Source organism: Heterodontus francisci, chromosome 17, assembly GCF_036365525.1.
Source record: "Heterodontus francisci isolate sHetFra1 chromosome 17, sHetFra1.hap1, whole genome shotgun sequence".
In the NCBI taxonomy this organism is placed as follows: domain Eukaryota; kingdom Metazoa; phylum Chordata; class Chondrichthyes; order Heterodontiformes; family Heterodontidae; genus Heterodontus; species Heterodontus francisci.
Genome location: NC_090387.1, coordinates 31,420,582 through 31,443,107, shown reverse-complemented (window position 1 = coordinate 31,443,107; position 22,526 = coordinate 31,420,582). Strand labels below are relative to the sequence as shown.

Sequence of the window (22,526 nt, the reverse complement as noted above, 5' to 3'; positions counted from 1 at the left end):
ATGGTATGTTACATATTAGAACAAAGAATTGGATGGTCAGTCATTTTGTTCTGACTTGTCTCGAAATTGTTGTGTAATAGCCCAAACTCTGCTACTATGGGAGACACCACATTTGTATTACAAATACTAATTCAACTGACTATTTCAATCAAGTGTGTTATACCATTTGAACCTGAATAGGGCTCTTCAAAAAATTGGGCTGTAATTTTGTTTTGTTAATCAGATGAAGGCAGTCAGTTGAACTTTTTCTCATCCAGTGTATGTAGGAAAACCATCTGACAATAACATTTGGATGCAAACCATTCTGGTAGAACAAATTTTACTTGTAAAATTCATGTAGGCCCTTCTGCTAGACTAGTGAAAGATACGTGGTTGTAGGACTGTTCGGTCTGGCTTTGTGGCATTGCTCCACAAAAGAACCTAATTCAGTCTCCTGTTATGAGTACAATGTGAAGGAGCACACTGAAGTATCCCTATGGCTGTAGTAGTATAGCTTTTAAGTTTCATCAGCCATTTATGGTATTGGTCTCACTTTAGCAAAAGTAATAAATTACCTTTATACATTGTTAATAAAACTCTACTTCGGGCATATGATAAAATCAGGTATCAGGTCTGGCAGATATAGTGGTTAAAATAGTTTTTGCTATTTGCTATGTGGTGGACAGATCCTGCTTTCCATGCCATTTTCCAATGGACAGCAGTAATGTTATTTGTGATGGTTGGTGTCTAATTATTTTAAATTACCAATTAGGCGTAACTGCTTGAATTATCCTGGAGTGACTGAGGATAAGGAAGAGTGGAGTGATGAAGAATTTCTTTTTGATGTACCTCAAAACATTTCCATCCGTGAGTAAAATAGCCCAGCGTCCAAAACATGAATATTGACTGATCTAATACAAGTTTTCAGAAACTCTCAGCTGGATAACTATATAACTAACCACTATTTGTTTTTAACGAACAATTTTGTTCTCTGGATGTGGATGATGCTGGCAAGGCTGCATTAATTGCTGATCTCTTGTTACTTTATTAAGTGTGGTGGGCTTTCTCTTTCAGCTGCTTATGGTAATAGTGTTAGGTAGGGAATTCCAAGATTATGACCCTATGATGTTGAAGGGACAGCAGATGTATGTCAAGATGATGTGTGACTTGGAGAACTGAGACATTGAGGGGGTCATAAGGCGAGCCACTAGTTTGAGTAGTCAGCCTTTGCCCTGTTCTTGTAGCTATGGTCTCGATATTGCTAATCCAGCATTAGCTTCTGGTAATGATGACCCCCAGGATGTTGATGTGGGAAATTTGGCATTGGTGGTGCTGGTGCAGGACAAGGAAAGGGGATTTGGGTCATTTCCTGGTGGAGTTCCAGGTACTTGTATGTTGTGAATATCATCTGCCATTTGTCATCCCAAGGCTGGATTTTGTCTATGTTCAACTGAAGGCATACTTGGGCTGGTTCATTATTGTTGGAATTGCAATATTGCACATTGTAGAAACGTCAATGGACAGCCTCATGTTTGACTTTATAATGAGGGGCAGGCCACTATAAGGGAAGCAAAAATGATAGGAAGGGATAAGAGAGGGTATGAAGAAAGAGTGTAAAGTAGCATGACTGGAAATAATAGATTTCATTAACACAAAAAAAAAAGATAAATGAAGGATAGGGGTGATTACAGCTGAGAAAGAAATCTGGTGAAGGATGGTGGAATGATGAAGGTTATGAAAGTGAGTACCTTACCATTGATTTGGTAAATGGGCCAATTTGATAGGTAAATAGTGATGAAAAATTGGTGGAATTCAAGAGTGGAAAAGACCCTGGTGGCATGTATTTTGGGGAGCAATTTATAAACACAGCAAGTCAATTACCAACATGATTTTTCAAACAGATTACTTGGCTATGTATTGGCCTTGAATTTGGCTGAGTACTTACCTTGGGTGCTCCATTTTTAAAAAAAAACATATCTTTGACCGAGATCTGTTTGAGTCAGAGAAGTGGCGTTATTTGGGTCATTGGAGTTTCCTTGCAGGACAAGCTAAGGTGTTGCAAAATGGAGCCATTCCAGCTATATCGTTGGCAGAAGAATATTACACGGTGCTAAGTTCATATTGGAAGCTTACATTATTAATGTGGTGATAGGCATGTATAATGGAAAAAATTGGAAGTGCACACAAAAGTAAAATACTAGTACATAAAATAACAGATGCCATTCAGTTTGCTCTTAGAGCAACTTGTGGCCCAATGTACTAGCTGCACCACTTGTGGTAATTGATTTATACATCTGATTTCAAGGTTAATTACTGTTGATTTCTTACACAGGAAATGGAAGAACTTCCCCAACAGAGAGTAATTTTTCAGGCTCATCTAAACGCCAGGTAAATTCCTTACCTTGAAACTTGTAAACTTTGAATAGATATCCTGTACACTGAAATTAGTTTGTGGACATTTACCCACATGCCACAATTTGAATGATAAATTTTGTGGTATCATTTAAAATTTTCTGATGATGCATTAGGAAGGGATCTTTAGACTGGTAAATAAAACAACATTGTATTAATTTATTCAATTAAATATTATCTTGGTGTTGCTCTTCTAATTGCGCTTCAGTCCGTTGAAGTTTGTGATATTATTGAATGTTGTCTTTTGTTCAGTCTTTCTATCATTCTCTCAACCCTTCTGCTGTCAGATCACTTGTCGGACATCTAGTCTTGGATGAGCCACAGTTTACTGCTGTTAAACATCAGAGAGACTCAAGGCATTGACTTTTGCCTTTAAGCCTTTGGACTTTAAACTAAATAGTGGGGGGACGGATCACGTGAGGGGAGATGTGGTAAATTAAAGAGAAATGACAAGGCAATAGAACAGGGTAACGAAATGGGTAATGATGAACAGAGTGTGACTGGAAGGGAAAGAGCGTGTAAACAGACGAGTAGACCAGCAGCTAAGGCCAGAGTTTGTAAGAATGGTAAAAGACAGAATTAAAGGCTTTGTATCTGAATGCACGCAGCATTGGTAACAAAACAGATGAATTGATAGCACAAATAGAAAGAAATGTGTATGACCTGTTAGACAGTTCAGAGATGTGTTTGCAAGGTGACCACGGCTGGGACCTCAATATTCAAAGGCCCCTTAACAGTAGCTGCCCTGTAGGACAGAGTATACAGGAAGAAAGAAGAAAAGTACTGCAATAATCATGGGTGAGTTTAATCTTCATGTAGATTGGGTGAGTCAAATTGGCAAAAGTAGCCTGGAAGATGAGTTGATAAGAGTGTATTTGGGACAATTTCTTAGAGCAGTACATTCTCGTGCCAACCAGGGAGCAGGCTATTTTAGTCCTGGTAATGTGCAATGAGAGGATTAATAAATGACCTCCTAATAAAGGAGCCTCTAGGCAACAGTGATCATAACATGATAGAATTTCACAGTCAGAGGGTGAGAAATGAGGGTATAAGATTAGTATCCTAAACTTAAATAAAGGCATTTACAAGGGTATGAGGACAGAGTTGGCTAAAGTAAACTGGGAAAATAGGTTAAACGGTAGGACAGCAGAGAAGTAGTGGCAGACATTTAAGGAGATATTTCATAACTCAGCAAGTATATATTCCTTTGAGGAATAAAGACGCTGAGAAGGAAGCACCATCCATGGCTCACTCAGGAAGTTAAGCATAGTATCAGATTGAAAGAGAAAGCATACAATACTACAAAGATTAGTGGTAGGTCAGAAGATGGGACAGATTTTAGAAATGAGCAAAGAATGACTTTAAAAAAAAAAGTAAGGAGGGAGAAATCAGTATGAGAGAAAGCTATCTAGAAATATAAAAACAGATGGTAAGTGTTTCTACAGGTTTTTTTTTAAAGAGTAACTAAAGTGAGGGTTGGTCCCTTAGTGGGTGAGACTGGGGAATTAATGATGGAAAACAAGAAAGTGTTGAGCAGGTATTTTGTGTCTGTCTTCACTGTAGAAGACACAAAAAAATCCTAAGGATACCTGAAAATCAAGGAGTAAGAGGGAGGAACTTAAAACAATCACTATGGAAAAGGTAATGGGAAAACTATTAGAACTAAAGGTTGACAAGTCCTTGGGCTTCATGGCTTACATGCTAGGGTCTGAAAAGATGTGGCTGCAGAGATAGTAAATGCATTGGTTGTGGTCTTCCAAAATTCCCTAGATTCTGGAAAGGTCCCAGTGGATTGGAAAATCACAAATGTAATACTTCAATTCAAGAAGGAAGGGAGACAGAAAGCAGGAAACTATAGACCAGTTAGGCTAACATCTGTCATCGGGAAAATGCTTGAATCCATTATTAAAGAGGAAATAGGACATTGTATTATGATTTTCTAAATCAGGCAGAACCAGTATGGTTTTGTGGAAGGGAGATAGTGTTCGACTAATGTATTAGAATTCTTTGAGGAAGTAACAAGCAAGGTGGATAAAGGGGAGCCTGTAGATGTGGTGTATTTGAATTTCCTAAAGGCATTTGATATGGTGCCACGTCAAAGGTTACTACACAAAATAAGAGCTCATGATGTTGAATATTAGCTAACCAATCCTCTATCCATGCTAACAGGAAGCAAGGAGTAAGGATAAATGGGTCATTTTCAGGGTGGCAAGTCATTACTAGTGGAGTGTCACAGGGATCAGTGCTGGGGCCTCTACTGTTTATAATCTTTATCAATGGCATGGATGAAGGGACTGAATGTATAGTAGCTAAATTTGCTGATGACATCAAGATAGGTAGGAGTGCAAGCTGTCAAGAGGACATTAAGAGTCTACAAAGGGATTTAGCTAGGTTAAATGAATGGCAAAAATTTGGCAGTTGGAGTATAATGTGAGAAAATGTGAACTTGCCTACTTTGGCAGGAAGAATAGAAAAGCAGAATATTATTTAAATTGAGAGACTGCAGAACACTACGGTGCAGAGGAATCTGGGTGTCCTGGTACATGAATCACCAAAAGTTAGTATGCAACTACAGCAAGTGATTAGAAAGGCAAATAGAATGTTGGCGTTTATTGCAAAGGGAATCGAGTATAAAAGTAGGGAAGCGTTGCTACAGCTGTACAGTGCCTTAGTCAGACAGCATCTGGAGTACTGTGTACAGCTTTTGTCTCCTTACTTAAGAAAGGGTATAATTGCATTAGAAGCAGTTCAGAGAAGGTTCATTCGACTGATTCCTGGGAGGAAGGGGTTATCTTCTGAGGAAATGTTGGGCCTATACCCATTGGATTTAAAAGAATGAGAGGTGATCTTATTGAAATATGTAAGATCCTGAGGGGACTTGACAAGGTGGATGCTGAGAGGATGTTTCCCCTTGTGGGGACCTAGGGGATGCAGTTTAAAAATTAGGAGTCATCCATTTAAGACTGAGGTGAGGAGAAATGTTTTCTCTGAGGATCCTTTGTCTATGGAATTCTCTTCCCCAGAGGGCATTGGATTTTTGATCGACAAGGGAGTCAAGGGTTATGGGGGGCAGACAGGAAAGTGGAGTTGAGGCCACAATCAGATCAGCCATGATCTTATCGAATGGCAGAGCAGGCTGGAGGGGCCAAATGACCTACTCCTAATTCTTGTGTTCTCACCACAATCTACGAACCCTTGCCAATGATGCCATCCCTCTCTCCAGCCACTGTCTCCAGTTGAGCCCAAGGGTTAGCAACCCAGGGCGTCCTATTCCATGACGTCTCCATTGTAAAGACTGCTAATTTCTACCTCCATAACACAGCATGTCTTCAACCCGGATTCAACCCACCTTCTGCCAAAGAATCATAGATATTTACAGCACGGAAGGAGGCCATTTGGCTCATCGTGTCTACTCTGGTTGACAAAGAGCCACCCAGCCACTACTTTCCAGCCTTTGGTTTGTCGCCTTGTAGGCTACGGCACTTCAAATACTTATCTAAGTACTTTTGAAATGTTATGAGGGTTTCTGCCTCTACCATCCTTTCAGACAGTGCGTTCCAGATCCCCATCACCTGGGTGAAAAAATTTCCTTCATATCCCCTCTAAACCTCCTATCTCTTACCCTAAATCTGTGCCCCCTGATTATGGACCCCTCAAACAAGGGAATAGGGCCTTCCTATCCACTCTATCTAGACACCTCATAATTTTATATACTTTGTTTAGGTCTCCCCTCAGTCTTCTCTGTTCCAAAGAAAAAAATTCCTAACCTATCCAGTCTTTCCTCACAACTAAAATTCTGCAGTCCAGACAACATCCTCGTAGATCTGCTCTATAACCTCTCTAGTGCAATTAGATCTTTCCTATTGTGTGGTACTCCAGTGCATATAGTACTCCAGCTGTGGCCTAACCAGTGTTTTGCATAGTTCCAGCATAACCTCCCAGCTCTTATATTCTGGCCTTGGCTAATAAAAGCAAGTAACCTGTATGGTTTCTTGACCACCTTATCTACCCGTCCAGCCTACTTCCGGGATTTGTGGACATGCACTCCAAGGTCTCTCTGTTCCTCTACTCATATTCCTACCATTTGTTGTGTATTTTTTGCCTTGTTAGCCTTCCCAAAATGCATTACCTCACATTTCTCCAGATTGAACTCCATTTGCCACTGTTCCATCCACCTGACTAGTCCATTGATATCTTCCTGCAGTCTACAGCTTTCTTCTTCATCAACCGCACGGCCAATTTTTGTATTGTCTGCAAACCTCTTAATCATACCCCATACCTTCAAGTCGAAGTCATTGATAGACCACAAAAAGCAAGGCAACCTAGTACTGAATCCTGTGGAACCTCACTGGAAGCGGCCTTTTAGTCCCAAAAACACCCATAGACCATTACCCCTTTCATCCTGCCTCAGCCAATTTTGAATCCAACTTGCCACTTCAGCTTGAATCCCATGGGTTTTTACTTTCATGACCAGTCTGCCATGTGGGACCTTATCAAAAGCTTTGCTAAAATCTATATTCTTTTTTCTTTTGGGCCTCCTTATCTCGAGAGACAATGGATACGCGCCTGGAGGTGGTCAGTGGTTTGTGAAGCAGCGCCTGGAGTGGCTATAAAGGCCAATTCTGGAGTGACAGGCTCTTCCACAGGTGCTGCAGAGAAATTTGTTTGTTGGGGCTGTTGCACAGTTGGCTCTCCCCTTGCGCCTCTGTCTTTTTTCCTGCCAACTACTAAGTCTCTTCGACTCGCCACAATTTAGCCCTGTCTTTATGGCTGCCCGCCAGCTCTGGCGAATGCTGGCAACTGACTCCCACGACTTGTGATCAATGTCACACGATTTCATGTCGCGTTTGCAGACGTCTTTATAACGGAGACATGGGCGGCCGGTGGGTCTGATACCAGTGGCGAGCTCGCTGTACAATGTGTCTTTGGGGATCCTGCCATCTTCCATGCGGCTCACATGGCCAAGCCATCTCAAGCGCCGCTGACTCAGTAGTGTGTATAAGCTGGGGATGTTGGCCGCTTCAAGGACTTCTGTGTTGGAGATATAGTCCTGCCACCTGATGCCAAGTATTCTCCGAAGGCAGCGAAGATGGAATGAATTGAGACGTCGCTCTTGGCTGGCATACGTTGTCCAGGCCTCGCTGCCGTAGAGCAAGGTACTGAGGACACAGGCCTGATACACTCGGACTTTTGTGTTCCGTGTCAGTGCGCCATTTTCCCACACTCTCTTGGCCAGTCTGAACATAGCAGTGGAAGCCTTACCCATGCGCTTGTTGATTTCTGCATCTAGAGACAGGTTACTGGTGATAGTTGAGCCTAGGTAGGTGAACTCTTGAACCACTTCCAGAGCGTGGTCTATATAGTCAACATCAAATGCACTACCCTCATCGACCCACCTTGTTACTTCCTCAAAAAATTCAATCATATTCGTCAGACACGATCTTCCCTTAACAATTCGTGCTGACTGTCTTTGATTAATCCATGCCTTTGTAAATGAAGATTTATCCTGTGTCTCAGAATTTTTGTACAATTTTCCCACTACAGCGGTTAGTCTGGCTGGCCAGTAATTACGCGATCTATCCCTTTCTCCCTTTTTAAACAATGGTACAGTGTTGGCTGTCCTGTAGTCCTCTGGCACCATGCCTGTAGCCAGAGAGGATTGGAAAATGATGGTCAGAGCCTCTGCTATTTCTTTTCTTGCATCGCTTAGCAGCTTAACATTTTGTCGGGCCTGGGGATTTCAGATGTTAAACCCCTTAATACTTCTCTTACTATGTTAATTCCATCTAATATTTCACAGTCCTATTTCCTGATTGCAATGTCTGCAAAGTCCCTCTTTTGTGAAAACCGATACAAAATTTTCATTAAGAACCATACCAGCATCCTCCACCTCTGCACACAGGTTACCCTTATGGTCCCTCATTGGCCCTACTCTTTCTTTAGTTATCCTCTTGCTCTTTGTGTTTATAAAAAAAAGACTTTGCGTTTTCCTTGGTTTTACTGGTCAATATTTTTTCATACCCTCGTTTTGCTTTCCTAGATTCCTTTTTAATTTCACCCCTGCACTTTTTATACTCGAGGTTTTCTGCAGTATTCAGTTCTCGGTATCTGTCATAATCTTCCCTTTTTTTTCTTTATCCTTTCCTTTAAATGACTTGACATTCAGGGGGCTCTGAATTTGTTAGTTCTAACTGAATTATGATTAACTTTCACCAAGGTGCTCATCAAGGTGCTTTTTTTTTATTCATTCGTGAGATCTGGACGTCGTATGCTAGGCCAGCATTTATTGAGCATCCCTAATTTCCTTGATACCCCTTCTACCTGCGCTGCTTCCTGCCCTAAAACGAAGTCCAGAACCATCCCCTCTCTTGGGCTTGCTGCCGCTGGCTAAAAAAGGTCTCTAATGCATTTTAAGAATTCTGCTCCCTCTGTGCCTTCACACTAATTCTATCCCAGTTAATATTAGGATAGGTGAAATCCCCACTATTAATGACCAATAGTTGCGTACATATTTGCTCTTCTATCTCCCTCTGACTGTTCAGTCTATAGTTCACCCCAGTAGTGTGGTTGTCCCTTTATGTTGTTCATTTAAATGGCTTCATTTAATGAACCTTCTACCATATCCTCTCTCCTCACCGTCCTCATGCAGGTCTTTCTCACCTCCTGGCTTGACTGTTCCAATGCTCTTGTGTTCAGCCTCCTATCCTCCACCATCCGTAGACTTCAGTTCATCTAAAACCTCTGTTAGTCACATCCTATCCTGCACCAAGTGCCACTTACTTATTCACCACCCCCGTGCTTGCTGTAATTGTTGACCTACATTGGGTCTTGGTCCCCCAGTGCCTCAAATTAAAATTCTCATCTTTGTGTTTAAATCCTTCATGGCCTTGCAATTCCCTTCCACCCTGGCCCCTTGCACATCCTGAAATTCCTTCGCTGCACCATTGGAGGCTGTACTGTCAGCCATCTAGGCCCTAAGCTCTGTAATTCCCTCCATATACCTCCCTGCCTCTCCTCCTTCAAGACCCTCCTTAGAACCCACCTCTGACCAAGTGTTTAGTTACCCCTCCTAATAGCACCTCCTTCGGTTCTGTGAAACTCCTTTTTCTCGACATTAATAGTGCTGTATAACTAAGTTGATAGACCATTCCATCACCATCATAAAATATCAGCAGAATGAGATAGCTGTCAGTGAAATTTAAGCTTTTCCCCCTTTAGAACAACCTCCAGTATCTGTCACAGATAACAGGTTTGTGTAACAGCTATAATATTGTACATACATAGATTGCATTTAATTGCTGGCCTCAGTTAGCAATGAACATGTTGCAGCACAGTGATAAGTAGCGTATACAAGAAAAAAATCCTGCATTATTGTGTTGCCCTATACCTCCAGCCATCCTAAAGTGCTTCACAGCCAGTTAATCATTTGTGAAAATGTTGTTATGCATGGTTTCCCTCCTCCTCCTCCTCTCCTGGCTTCTGCATTACCATTGTTGGATACTATTATGAATTTGGGTCCACTGTAAATATGTTCGCTAATTCAGTAATGTCGGTCACTCACAAAAGAAGTCTTGAGTATCTTACTTTATGCAAGATGCCTCACACTGCCCTTTCTTAGTATGACAGATTTGCCAAATTCCACTAACAATTATACCCCTTCATGACATGAAGTAAATCTGTGTCTTTCATGGGAATTTTTTCAATGTTAACCAAAAACGGACTGAATCAACACTGGAAGAAATCAGGTTTGATTTAAATCATTAAACTGCTTTATTCCACAATAAGTTGAATACATAGGAAAAAAAGTTACTATTATATTCCTTTACCTCAATCAGTAAATCCTATCTTTGCATAATATAAAAATAATGAACGTGGTTTCTTTTCTCCGTCCGTCTCCCACCACCACCATCGAACCACCTACATCATCTTACTTAAAACAGAATAACTCCTCTGTATTCTCTTGTACAGCCCAGGGCCGAATCTGCTCCCTGTAGACTCCTATCGTATTAACTGTGTCGCAGAACTTCATTTATCTGATTACCTTTTCAGTGTCTATATATGACACCTGTTAACATCTTTATAGACAGTCAGAGATCAAAATGTTTTCCAGCAATGAATTAGAGGTCATTCCTGCTTAGCTGGAGAAATGAGCAAATCATTTATCATTGAATGTCTGGGGAAAACAACTTCTGTTGAGCATATTAGCCACTCTTTTTTTTTTGACAAACAAAAACTCATAAAGAGACTGCACATCCTTTTAAAGCTGGGTTTTTAAAAGCAAACTTCCAAATCCTTTGTGAATAAATTGTCAAAAGTCTTAAAATGTGACAAGTACCCACACTGTAACAAGCAGTGGATAGGATATCCATATGCTAATGCTTATTTTCTTTTTATTTGCTTTCTTACATTTAAGATTTCAATTGCAGTGGGGTTTTGTTTGTACAGAAACAAGTGATGAATGTGTTTAAATCATTTTTGGACACTACATCCAGATTCAAGAATACCATTCAGTTTAAAGCAGACAGAACACCCTTCTAATTAAATGGTGTCTTCTGTGTTGAGTTGGTTTACTAAATTCAGTGACAAACTTGCAGATATCAGTCTGCAGATGTTGTTGAATTTCATTATTCTGAACTGAAATTTGTAATTCTCGGAACCCAAATTAAAAAGGGTAAAAATGCGTGGATTAAAGTGAATTTTTTCACTCCCCTGGATAAAGACAGTGTGTAAGATGAGCTTTATGGATCATAAATCCTTAGGTTTGATTTCTGGTCTTGGCTGAATTAGCTGATCCAGCCAGAGTGCCAGTACAGTTCTCTTCCATGCTCAAGGAGGAGAAAATTAGCCAGAGTTATAATTCCTGATTGCTATCCAGTGACCCTCTTGTGCCACATGTGTCACTGTGGATGCCTCAGTCAATTAACCTGCCAACTCACTGTGCCTAGGCTTACTCCTGAACAATGGCCACTTGAGCAAGATTTGTTTTGTTTGATTCAACTGGCTTGTCAAACATGTTCACAAAAGTCACTAAAGATCATAAAAGATAACTAGCTTTTTTAAAGTAGTCTGTAATTATGAATCGTTTCCATTAAGTTTTGCTTTTGCTGGAGTGTGGTGCAATTGACTAATGAGAAACAAACAAACAATTTATATAATCAGCCATTAGAATGTTTCTAATTTGTACTTCTAAATTGTATTTTAGAAATGGACAGTTGAAGAAAGTGAATGGATTAAACAGGGTGTACAAAAGTTTGGAGCAGGGAGTTGGCAGAAGATCCTGAAACATTACCCATTTTGTGATCGCACTAGTGTCACAATTAAAGATCGATGGCGAACAATGCAAAAGCACGGAATGACTTAAAAAGACAATACCAAACTTTTTAACAATTTCACTAACTGCCATATATGAAATGTAAAACATATTGTTCTTGTACTGTAGAAGAATGCTGATCTTTTTCTGTTTAATGTTCATTGCATTGAAAAGCAAGCCTTTCTCTGACCAAATTGGTACCAACAGCAGCTCTTTTTTTCATTCAAGAAGTTTGAATGGTCATGTGTAAGATTTTACCCATGTGTTTAGTATGTGAGCATGCATGTAAGAAGCAATTTTGTCCATGCACATGTTCAGTATCAATTAAGGAAAATGAAGATTTGAGTCAATTTTTCTCCTTTCCAGTAAAATACTTAGTCCCTAAAATACTTTGTGTTTTAATTTTGTGAACTGTATTAATTTTGACTTGATATTTCACATTCAACTATGCATAGTTCTCTGATATTTCAAGAATAATCAGCCAATAAAAGTGATCATCTACAGTTAAAATATGAAATATGTAGAATCTTGTTCTCCAGAAAAAAAATGCACCCGTACAACTGCAGCACTGGCTTTAATATTGAGTGGTTTTGTAATTCACTCCCACTTGCAACAATTGTGAATTATAGGTCTTTTATGCTTTTGTATAAAGAAATGTGATGTACTGGATAGAACATCTTGCATTATGTAGGTGTTGGCTGATTTTAATTCTATACACTTGATTTACTGCAGAGAATTCTTACTGTATGTACATTTGCATTATTTGTGAGCGCACAATATTCATGGCTGCAGGGTTCATGAGTTATTGTCATTTCATGTTTTTGCTCATAAGAATGTTTTATCATTGCTGTATCTTGTATATCAACACATTCTGTAACAAGTTAAGTAATCCTGTCATTAACTTCTTCAGGGAGCCTTCCTGGAGAATTCAGTTTCTCAATGGAACAATTAGTCACTCTTTCCTACTCCCTGCTTTTCTTTTTCCACTTTGTTTTTAGCTGTACAGTTACAGTCAGTTTCCTGTGTTGTGTAAGTATGATGTGACCCAGCTTTTTAAAAAGATTGTGTTACCTTGCAATATCAAAATGTTATTTAAGAGAAAAATGTAAGTACTCCCAAACTGAACCATCTCTGTTAATGCTGTCAACAGTTGGTCATCAAGAATCTAAATGTACTAACAGGGTCATTGTTTTATGATGCCTGGCCTGAATTTTGTGATCTGGCAGAAATCCCAGCACCAGGTGGGGAATGAGAGGCTTGCCAAAACATAGTGTTTGGCATTGTTGGTCAAGGAATCTTTATATTTTTAAACTTTCTCACTCTGCAATCGATTACAACAGCATTTGTGGTGCATAGCCTTACTAAAGCATTAATGATGGGAAATACATTGGATAACACATTTCCATTATTAACATTTCACCTGAAAAATTCTGCATGAGGTGTTGTATGTGGAGGGAGGCTTGTGAAAGTATTTTCATCACCTGCCTACTGAGAAACTGACAGAAAACAAATGGTAATGCTTGGGGAAAATTGGGTGATTGTCAAATTCTCTTTTTATTACATGGTATTTTGGAGTTTTCCAGTTTTTTTTAATCAGTGTTTGAGATCATATTCTGGGATTCTGCCCATTTTTCTGTGAAAACTGTAAATCAGTGATCTTGTTTATGATCTCTCACCAACAAGAATTGATCTATTGCTAAAGCAAGCTGGTGGCAACTTTTAAAATGTGCAGTGTTAAAAAAAGCTTGTAATGTTGAGAGTTTTGTCTCAATTTTCTTGTGTGGAACGCAGGTAGTTCTGATTGTACCAGTAGTCTGCAGGAATTGCCACGAGTGTTGTGCAAAATTATGAAAGAGCAATTGACTGCCTTAGTTCTTTTCTAATTTAAATTTTGTTAGTTATTTTACACAATAACAGTAAAGCAGATAAAAATATTTCTAAATTTCTATAGTTTTAACACATTGCTTATTAATACAACAACGATGTTTGAAAATATAACTAAAACATATGTAGGCCACATTTGTAGTGTGAATAAATCTTTGGCTTCATGTTAATGGAAATCTTGAAATCTTCAAATTTTTCGTCAGATTGATCACAATTTGGCATTTTTTTTTAAAAATGCATTGCAGAGTCACTTCATGTTAAATAATTGCTTAACTGATGCAAGCTGCACCCTTTTCTCCTTTTAATCCAGTTTCTACAAAGAATTTAAGCCTGTTGCATTCGAAAATGTTTGTACAACTCATTTCTGTTACCGATAGTTTTATCTTGAAATACTGAATTTTTGTTTTATATGGTTTTTGCCTTTCAAATGCTATAGTTCGTGATTGGAAACCCATTGAAAATAAATTGTATATTTTCACGATGATGATCTGTCCCTCTATGTTGCCTTCGTTTGAGTTACAATGAGAGCAATTAAAGTTGTGTGTTCTCTTGAATTGAGGTGATATAGGTGTTCAAAATGATGAAAGGAATATGAACAAAGGAACTTAAGTTTATATAGTGCTTTATTTATCATGTCTTCAGAACATCCCAAAGCACTTCAAAGCCAAATAATTCCATTTTGAACTAACGAGATTATGTAAGCAAATGCAGCCAGTTTGCACAACAAAGTCCCACATTTGCCAAATGAGACTAATGAATAACCTAATAGTTAATTTAAGTTTGCAGATGACACGAAAACTGGTGTCATATATAGTGAGGAGGACAGCCTTAGATTACAGGATGATATAGATGGGATGCTAAGATGGGCAAAGCAGTGGCAAATGGAATTTAATTCTGAGAAGTGTGAGGTGATGCATTTTGGGAGGACTAACAAGGCAAGGGAATGGATGGTAGGACCCTAGGGAGTACAGAGGATCAGAGGGACCTTGGTGTACTTGTCCATAGATCACTGAAGGCAGCAGCACAGGTAGATAAGGTGGTTAGGAAGGCATATGAATTAATTGCCTTTATTAGCTGAGGCGTAGAACATGAGACCAGCGAGGTTATGATGGAGCTGTGTAAAACGTTCGTTAGGCCGCAGCTAGAGTACTGTGTACAGTTTGGGCAATACACTAAAGGAAGAATGTAATTGCACTGGAGAGGGTGCAGAGGAGATTTACCAGGATGTTGCCTGGGCTGGAGCATTTCAGCTATGAAGAGAGATTGGATAGGCTCGGTTGTTTTCCTTAGAGCAGAGAAGGCTGAGGGGGGACCTGATTGAGGTATACAAAATTATGAGGGACATAGATAGGAAGAGACTTCTTCCCTTAGCGGAGGTGTCAATAACCAGGGGGCATAGATTTAAGGTAAGGGGCAGGTGGATTAGAGGGGATTTGAGGCAAAAAAATTAATCCAGAGGGTGGTTGGAATCTGGAACACGCTGCCCGAAGGGGTGGTAGAGGCAGGAACCCTCACAGCATTTAATAAGTATTTAGATGAGCACTTGAAACGCCATGGCATACAAGGCTATGGGCCAAGTGCTGGAAAATGGGATTAGAATAGATAGGTGCTTGATGGTCGGCACGGCATGAAGGGTCTGTTTCTGTGCTGTATAACTCTATGACTATATGTGAAGTACTTCCCCTTTCCTAAAATGGAAATACACATAAGATATATGTACCCGATGAAAGAAAACAGTTTTGAACAATATTTACATATGCACTGATTTTCAAGTCCTTCAATCAATTGTCTCTAATGTACAGATGGTCTACTGACTCAACGTCAACTTGTCACTGTGTACCTTGGTTGAGAACTAGACTTCTCAACTCTTTTTCTCTTGACCTGCCAGTGTGTTCCAGCAGTCATCCTGTGCTCAAGCATTACATTTGTCACTTCGCTATGTTCTGTGGGTTGGAATGTGAAGGTGTTCTCAAAGCAATAGTGTTGTCAGGCACAATGTTGTTAGCTAGTTCCCTAAGCTGACATCGGTTTCTTTTTAGTACTGCTCCATTAAGGGTGGGAACTACATATGATCTTAGTTCATTGCAGTTTTTGGAAACTTCCACGGGGAACCACGTTCCCTCCTGCGGATGGATTACTCAAAACTGTCCAATCTGTAACGGTGGAAGTTCCACGTCTGTTTGTCATGCACAGCTTTCATCTCTTAATTCTCTTATCAGTTTCTCCTGTATCGATGAAGATTTCATGAAGTGGTGACTTGGTAGAGTCGTCTTAATTTGTCTTCCAAATACAATTTCCACAGGTGATGGTAATCCTTTGCTGATTGTTGCCCTTAAACGTAACATGGCTACATATAGATCTTGCTTTGTTTCTCGATACTTCGCAGTTATTTGACTCATACCATGCTTTCAGCTAAGCTGTTCGACCTGGCGTAATGTAAAGATGTGACGTGGTTCACTGCCCGTTTCTTACATATATCTTCAAACAGTTTGGTGGTATATTGCGGTCCATTGTCCAATATTATTTCATCTCAAGGGGCAAATAAGCTGAATATTGTACTGATAGTGTTAGCAACTGATTGGCTCGATGTGTCCCTCAATTGCTGGAATACGGGGAACTCAGAGAAATAATCAGTTAGCAAAAGATAGTCATCACTGTTAGAGAAGAGATTACTGATGACTCATGTCCAAGAATGCAACGGAAATTTGTAAGGGAGAAGTGGCTCTTTATGTTGCTTGGTTGATGCTTTTGACATGCGTCACATGACTGTATTGCACTCTCAATGTCATGTCATTGTTAATCCCGGTCAGTAGACAGTTGCATATGCATGTCTTCTGGACTTCTCTACTCCCATATGACCTAGGTGCAGCTTTGAAAGAATATCAAGGCAAAGTGATTGGGGAATTAACACCTGCCTTCCCTTGAAGATCACGCCACTTGGAAACCCCAACTCATCTCGGTATGACCAAAAGATTATAAATTCGGCAGGAACTTCTTGTATCCGGCCACCCTTTGACAATAAGTTGTCATAGCTCCATTCAGACAGAGTCTCTAGCAGTTTCTTCCTGTAGTTCCTCACACTTCCTTTGCCCAAACCCATCAAATCTATCTGGTATACATTTTCCAGTTCTGCAACAACTACCGTGGAATCTCCCTGCTCAGCATAGTGGAGAAAGTCTTTGCTCGAGTCGCTCGAAAACAGGCTCCAGAAGTTGGCCGAGCGCATCTACCCTGAGGCACAGTGTGGCTTTCGTGCAGCGAGATCGACCATTGACACGCTGTTCTCCCTTCGCCACATACAGGAGAAATGCCGCGAACAACAGATGCCCCTCTACATTGCTTTCATTGATATCACCAAAGCCTTTGACCTCGTCAACAGACGTGGTCTCTTCAGACTACTAGAAAAGATTGGATGCCCACCAAAGCTACTAAGTATCATCACCTCATTCCATGACAATGTGAAAGGTACAATTCAACATGGCGGCACCTCATCAGACCCCTTTCTTATCCTGAGAGGCGTGAAACAGGGCTGTGTTTTCGCACCCACACTTTTTGGGATTTTCTTCTCCCTGCTGCTTTCACATGCGTTCAAGTCTTCTGAAGAAGGAATTTTCCTCCACACTAGATCAGGGGGCAGGTTGTTCAACCTTGCCCGTCTAAGAGCGAAGTCCAAAGTACGGAAAGTCCTCATCAGGGAACTCCTCTTTGCTGACTATGCTGCTTTAACATCTCACACTGAAGAGTGCCTGCAGAGTCTCATCGACAGGTTTGCGGCTGCCTGCAATGAATTTGGCCTAACCATCAGCCTCAAGAAAACGAACATCATGGGGCAGGACGTCAGTAATGCTCCATCCATCAATATTGGAGACCACGCTCTGGAAGTGGTTCAAGAGTTCACCTACCTAAGCTCAACTATCACCAGTAACCTGTCTCTAGATGCAGAAATCAACAAGCGCATGGGAAAGGCTTCCACTGCTATGTCCAGACTGGCCAAGAGAGTGTGGGAAAATGGCGCACTGACACGGAACACAAAAGTCCGAGTTTATCAAGCCTGTGTCCTCAGTACCTTGCTCTATGGTAGCGAGGCCTGGACAACGTATGTCAGCCAAGAGCGACGTCTCAATTCATTCCATCTTCGCTGCCTCCGGAGAATACTTGGCATCAGGTGGCAGGACCGTATCTCCAACACAGAAGTCGTCGAGGTGGCCAACATCCCCAGCTTATACACACTACTGAGTCAGCGGCGCTTGAGATGGCTTGGCCATGTGAGCCATATGGAAGATGGAAGGATCCCCAAAGACACATAGTACAGCGAGCTCGCCACTGGTATCAGACCCACCGGCCGTCCATGTCTCCGCTTCAAAGACGTCTGCAAACGCGACATGAAGTCCTGTGACATTGATCACAAGTCGTGGGAGTCAGTTGCCAGCGTTCGCCAGAGCTGGCGGGCAGCCATAAAGGTGGAGCTAAAGTGTGGCAAGTCAAAGAGACTTAGCAGTTGGCAGGAAAAAAGACAAAAGCGCAAGGGGAGAGCCAACTGTGTAACAGCCCCGACAAACAAATTTTTCTGCAGCACATGTGGAAGAGCCTGTCACTCTAGAATTGGCCTTTATAGCCACTCCAGGCGCTGCTCCACAAACCACTGATCACCTCCAGGCGCTTACCCATTGTCTCTCGAGATAAGGAGGTCAAAGATCATGTCGACCTTTTCAACCTGGATAGCTGTTGGAATGTCTTCACTCTTTCTGGGATTGGGTAGTCTGCTAACAGTGTCTGAGGTCACCATAAGATTCCTAGGCTTATATTTGACCTCACAGTCATGTCCTTGCATTTTTAACAATGGTTGTTGTAGAATGGTGGTGAACTGTTTCTGTTATATAGCCAGTGGTTTATGATCTGTCTCGACTATGAAATGCTTCTCAAAAAGATAAGTATGAAACTTGGTAATTCCGAATGCCAGAGCCAGTGTTTCCCTTTCTATGAAGGAATAACTTGCCCGTGTGGGCGACAAACTCTTTGATCCAAAAGTAGTTGGATGACCCTGTCAGAGTAAGCATGCTCCCAAACCTTTCAATGAAGAATCTACTTCAAGAATGGTATCCTTATTTGGGTCTTATTGTAAACGTGCGTCTGTCGACAGTGATTGCTTCAGCAAGTCAAATGCATGTTGGTAATCCTCATGCCACAGATAAGGTGTATCCTTTTTAATAAGTTCCCATAGAGATGAGGACGCTGCAAAATTTGAGATGTAGGGAATTAGGAAATTAAATAGACTAAGGCAGCTCTGCAAATCTTTCTTGTCTTGACATGGCATGGACTGGATATCCTCTACTTTGTTGGGATCTGGTTTTATGCCTGCATCTGTGTAAATGGTACTGAAAAAATCGATGTGATTCATGTTCATGACATATTTCTTGCTTAAATACAAGGCTTTTCTTTCTGGCAGTTTGCATGAGGTTGTGCAGATTCCTGTTGTGCTCCTCTTGTGCTGTCTTATCACTGTTATATCATGAGTAATACAGACACACCCGGGAACATTCTCTGTGATATGATCTATACATTGCTGAAATAAATCCTGGCTTATTGATGAGCCAAATGGTAGGTGCAGAAAGCAATATCTCCCAAACGGAGTCCTGAAAGTCGTTAATTCTTGTGAACTTTCAGAGAGATGAACCAACCAGTATCTGTACTTTGCATCAAGCTTGGAAAATAATCTAGCCTTTGTAAACTTTGGATTCAGTTCCTCCATGGTGGGGATTTTATAAGGACATCATTTTAACACCTGATTCAGCCTTCTCTGGTCAAAGCACACTCTAATGCTGCTGTCTTTTTTTTAATCACTGCTGTTATAGAACTGCAGCAATCTGTGTGCTGTTGAATGTGCCAGATAATCCCTTGCTTCTCCAGAGTATCCAGCTTGGCTTTGAGTTTGTCCTTAATATGGATGTTACATTTCTTTGGTGGATCTATGGAAGCTTCCCACTATATCAAAACTGTTCCCGTCAATGATCTTTGTTGAATGATAATTTTCTTTCATCCACTAACAGGAGATCTAAATTTATATATTTTTTTAAAAAGACCAGCTAAAAGGATGACTTTGGCAGTTGAAGATGGCTACTAATTTACAACACTGTATCCTAAACTGCAATGCTTGAGGATGGAGATGAAATGTCTGCTCATATCCCAGCAGAACCAAGACCAGGAAGTTTAAAGGAACTACCTTTCCTCTTTAGGAAGAGAGAAATACTGCTAACTGCTATGTTTTGAATCAGAGTGACTGTCATGTGATAAGCCCCTCCTCATCTGTTGTTTTAAGCTTGTGTCTTTCTGCAACAGAGGAGAAGCAACTGGACTCTGGCACGTGCAGACCTAAGTGGGGGTTTCTTCTCTCTGTCTGTCTTTCTCCATTACAGATTGAAAGCTTTCAAATCCTGCCTGTTGACTGACCACCTTTGCATAGTCCGGCTACAATCAGAAACCCAGTTGGAGGAAATCATCCACATCACTGTCTCCAAGAGACCAACCGAATCAGTCATCTACCTCTTCAAACTAAAAATCTCAGGACCACTGAATTCAGCTGGAAGCCAACAGAATCACCAAACACCACAGACTGTATATTTTTTTTTATGGACTCTTAACTCAATCAATCTACCTTTCCCCACTCGGTAACTTATTTGTGTGTGTGTGTGAGAAAGTTAGCACGTTGTTTATTATTTTTATTAGTTTGGTTTAGGTACAATAAAGTTAACCTCTTTATTTGTTAATTCAAGAAAGCCTGTCTGATTGGATAATAAAAGCAAAATACTGCGGATGCTGGAAATCTGAAATAAGAACAAGAAATGCTGGAAATACTCAGCAGGTCTGGCAGCATCTGTGGAAAGAGAAGCAGAGTTAACGTTTCGGGTTAGTGACTCTTCTTCGGAACAGTCTGATTGGTCCTTGTTATGATCATAGCAAGTAAGTAATCAAACACCTACTGAATTGGCCAGTACATCCACTTTAAGAAAGAACTAAATCTGTTGTGATCAAACAAGGAGAGGGAAAACAGGGAAACCCTTTGACCCTCCTCACTTGACCAGAACAAAACAATTGGGATACATTTGCTATAAGTCTTGGATGGATTCAATGTGATCACACCTGTTGCGGATGTCTGTTCTTGACATACAGCTGATTATCATAGATTGTCACCATTCGAAGCTCGCTACTTCCCAGTAGCCCTGCAACTGCAGGACTGTTCTTATCGACAATGTAGAATGTTTGCTGTGACCACTATTTCAGCTTTAGTGTTCCCATACATTTGATTGGGGTACCGTTGTATACCGTGGGTCTTGCATTTGTAGGTTGCATCATGGCTTCCCATCTTGCCAGGTTACATGTTCTTCAGTGTCCTCAGTGGCAAAATATTTGCAATTGGCCCTGTATCGATCTTGAGTTGCAGTTTGTGCTGTCCAGCCTTCTCTGGGCAAATGATATCAATGTTGAATTATCATTTTCTTTAATCCACTGACTGGAGAGCTAAATTTATATATTTTTTTTAAAGATATTTTTTAAAAGACCAGTTAAAATGCTTCCTGCTGAATAACTGAGGCCACCTTGCAATGTGACTGGATGAAAATGTTGCTCAACATCAGTGGTCTCTATGTTATACATGCCTGTGTCGATCTCATGGACACATCAGCATTTGGATTGGCCTCTTTTGAATGTATCCCTGTTCCTCTCACAAGGTGTTGTTTGTTTGTCAGGTCATGGTCTGCTGTGACTTCTGGCCCATTTTCCAGTACCAGACTCTTGCACAGCCTTGCTCAGTGCCCTTTCTTGCCAAACGCCTTGCAGTTGTCCATGTAAGCTGGACAATTTCTTGGTTGGTGTACCAGATGGTACTTACCACATATCTTGCCAATCTGAGGTGATCTGGTTACCTTGCCGATGGTCGTTGTTCCAAGTGTTCGTATACACTGCCTACTTGTGGCAATGCTTTCAGGAAATGCTTTCTTTGTCTAGTAGCTCTTTCTGAAATGCTTCTTTCAGGGAAGATGCAGTGACCAATTCCATGATCCTTTTGGATAACTTCATTTCTGAAAAGTCATAGACATTTACTTTCTGTCAGCATTTGCTTATGAATTGATCGATGGTCTGCTTCAATTGCAGCCTGTATGCCATTAGTTCAAGCTAATAAATTTGAAAAATAATTGACCTTTACCTGGTTCTCCAGTGTAGTCCAGAGTCTCACTGGCTCCCTCTGGTTAGCCTAGAGTCTCGCTGGTGCCTTCTGTTCCACTTCAGATAATCCCAAGGTGTGATACAATGCAGCCCCTCGTTGCCGATCATGATTTTTATTTTGATCATTTGCTTGTCCACCTCAGTGACAGCAAGATTCAAGAAATACAATTCCATGCATTGCTTGAAAAGTTGGAATTCATGGAGAAGGTCTTGGGCTTTCCAATTCATTGACAGGTATTTGGTAGTCATAGTGCCAAATTACTGGTCTGCAAGAATACTTGGCTGGAGCTTTACCTTTTAAATGAATCCTCTTTTTTTTTAGGTTTTCCCTGTAGGGAAAAAAAAATTCAGGTCTCCTGTGTGCACAGTGTCAGACTTCAGCCATACCTTGTGTTTAGTGCTTGCAGCGTGGGCTTTCTGCCTGCGATCAGGAGACTCCGCCTATGAAGTAGTTTGTTTATTTTATTTATTTATTTTATTTGTTTAGAGATATAGCACTGAAATAGGCCCTTCGGCCCACCGAGTCTGTGCCGACCAAGAGCCACCCATTTATACTAACCCTACAGTAATCCCATATTCCCTACCACCTACCTACACTAGGGGCAATTTACAATGGCCAATTTACCTATCATCTGCAGGTTTTTGGCAGTGGGAGGAAACCGGAACTAGATGAATGAAGTTCTGTATCATACAAGAACGTAAGAAATAGGAGCAGAAGTAG

The 22,526-nt window shown here is 40.7% G+C and overlaps 1 protein-coding gene across 1 annotated transcript in view; it reads left to right on the top strand.

The window, feature by feature from the left end:
- The window catches only part of terfa (telomeric repeat binding factor a), a 38,992-nt gene extending 24,957 nt beyond the window's left edge, over positions 1–14,035 (top strand). Inside the window, exons 8-10 of the mRNA XM_068049876.1 lie at positions 752–846; positions 2,312–2,367; positions 11,594–14,035. Of these exons, the coding sequence (XP_067905977.1) occupies positions 752–846; positions 2,312–2,367; positions 11,594–11,752 (310 nt within the window). The 3' untranslated portion in view covers positions 11,753–14,035. The remainder of the gene's footprint in view (positions 1–751; positions 847–2,311; positions 2,368–11,593) is intronic.
- The last annotated feature ends 8,491 nt before the right edge of the window (positions 14,036–22,526 follow it).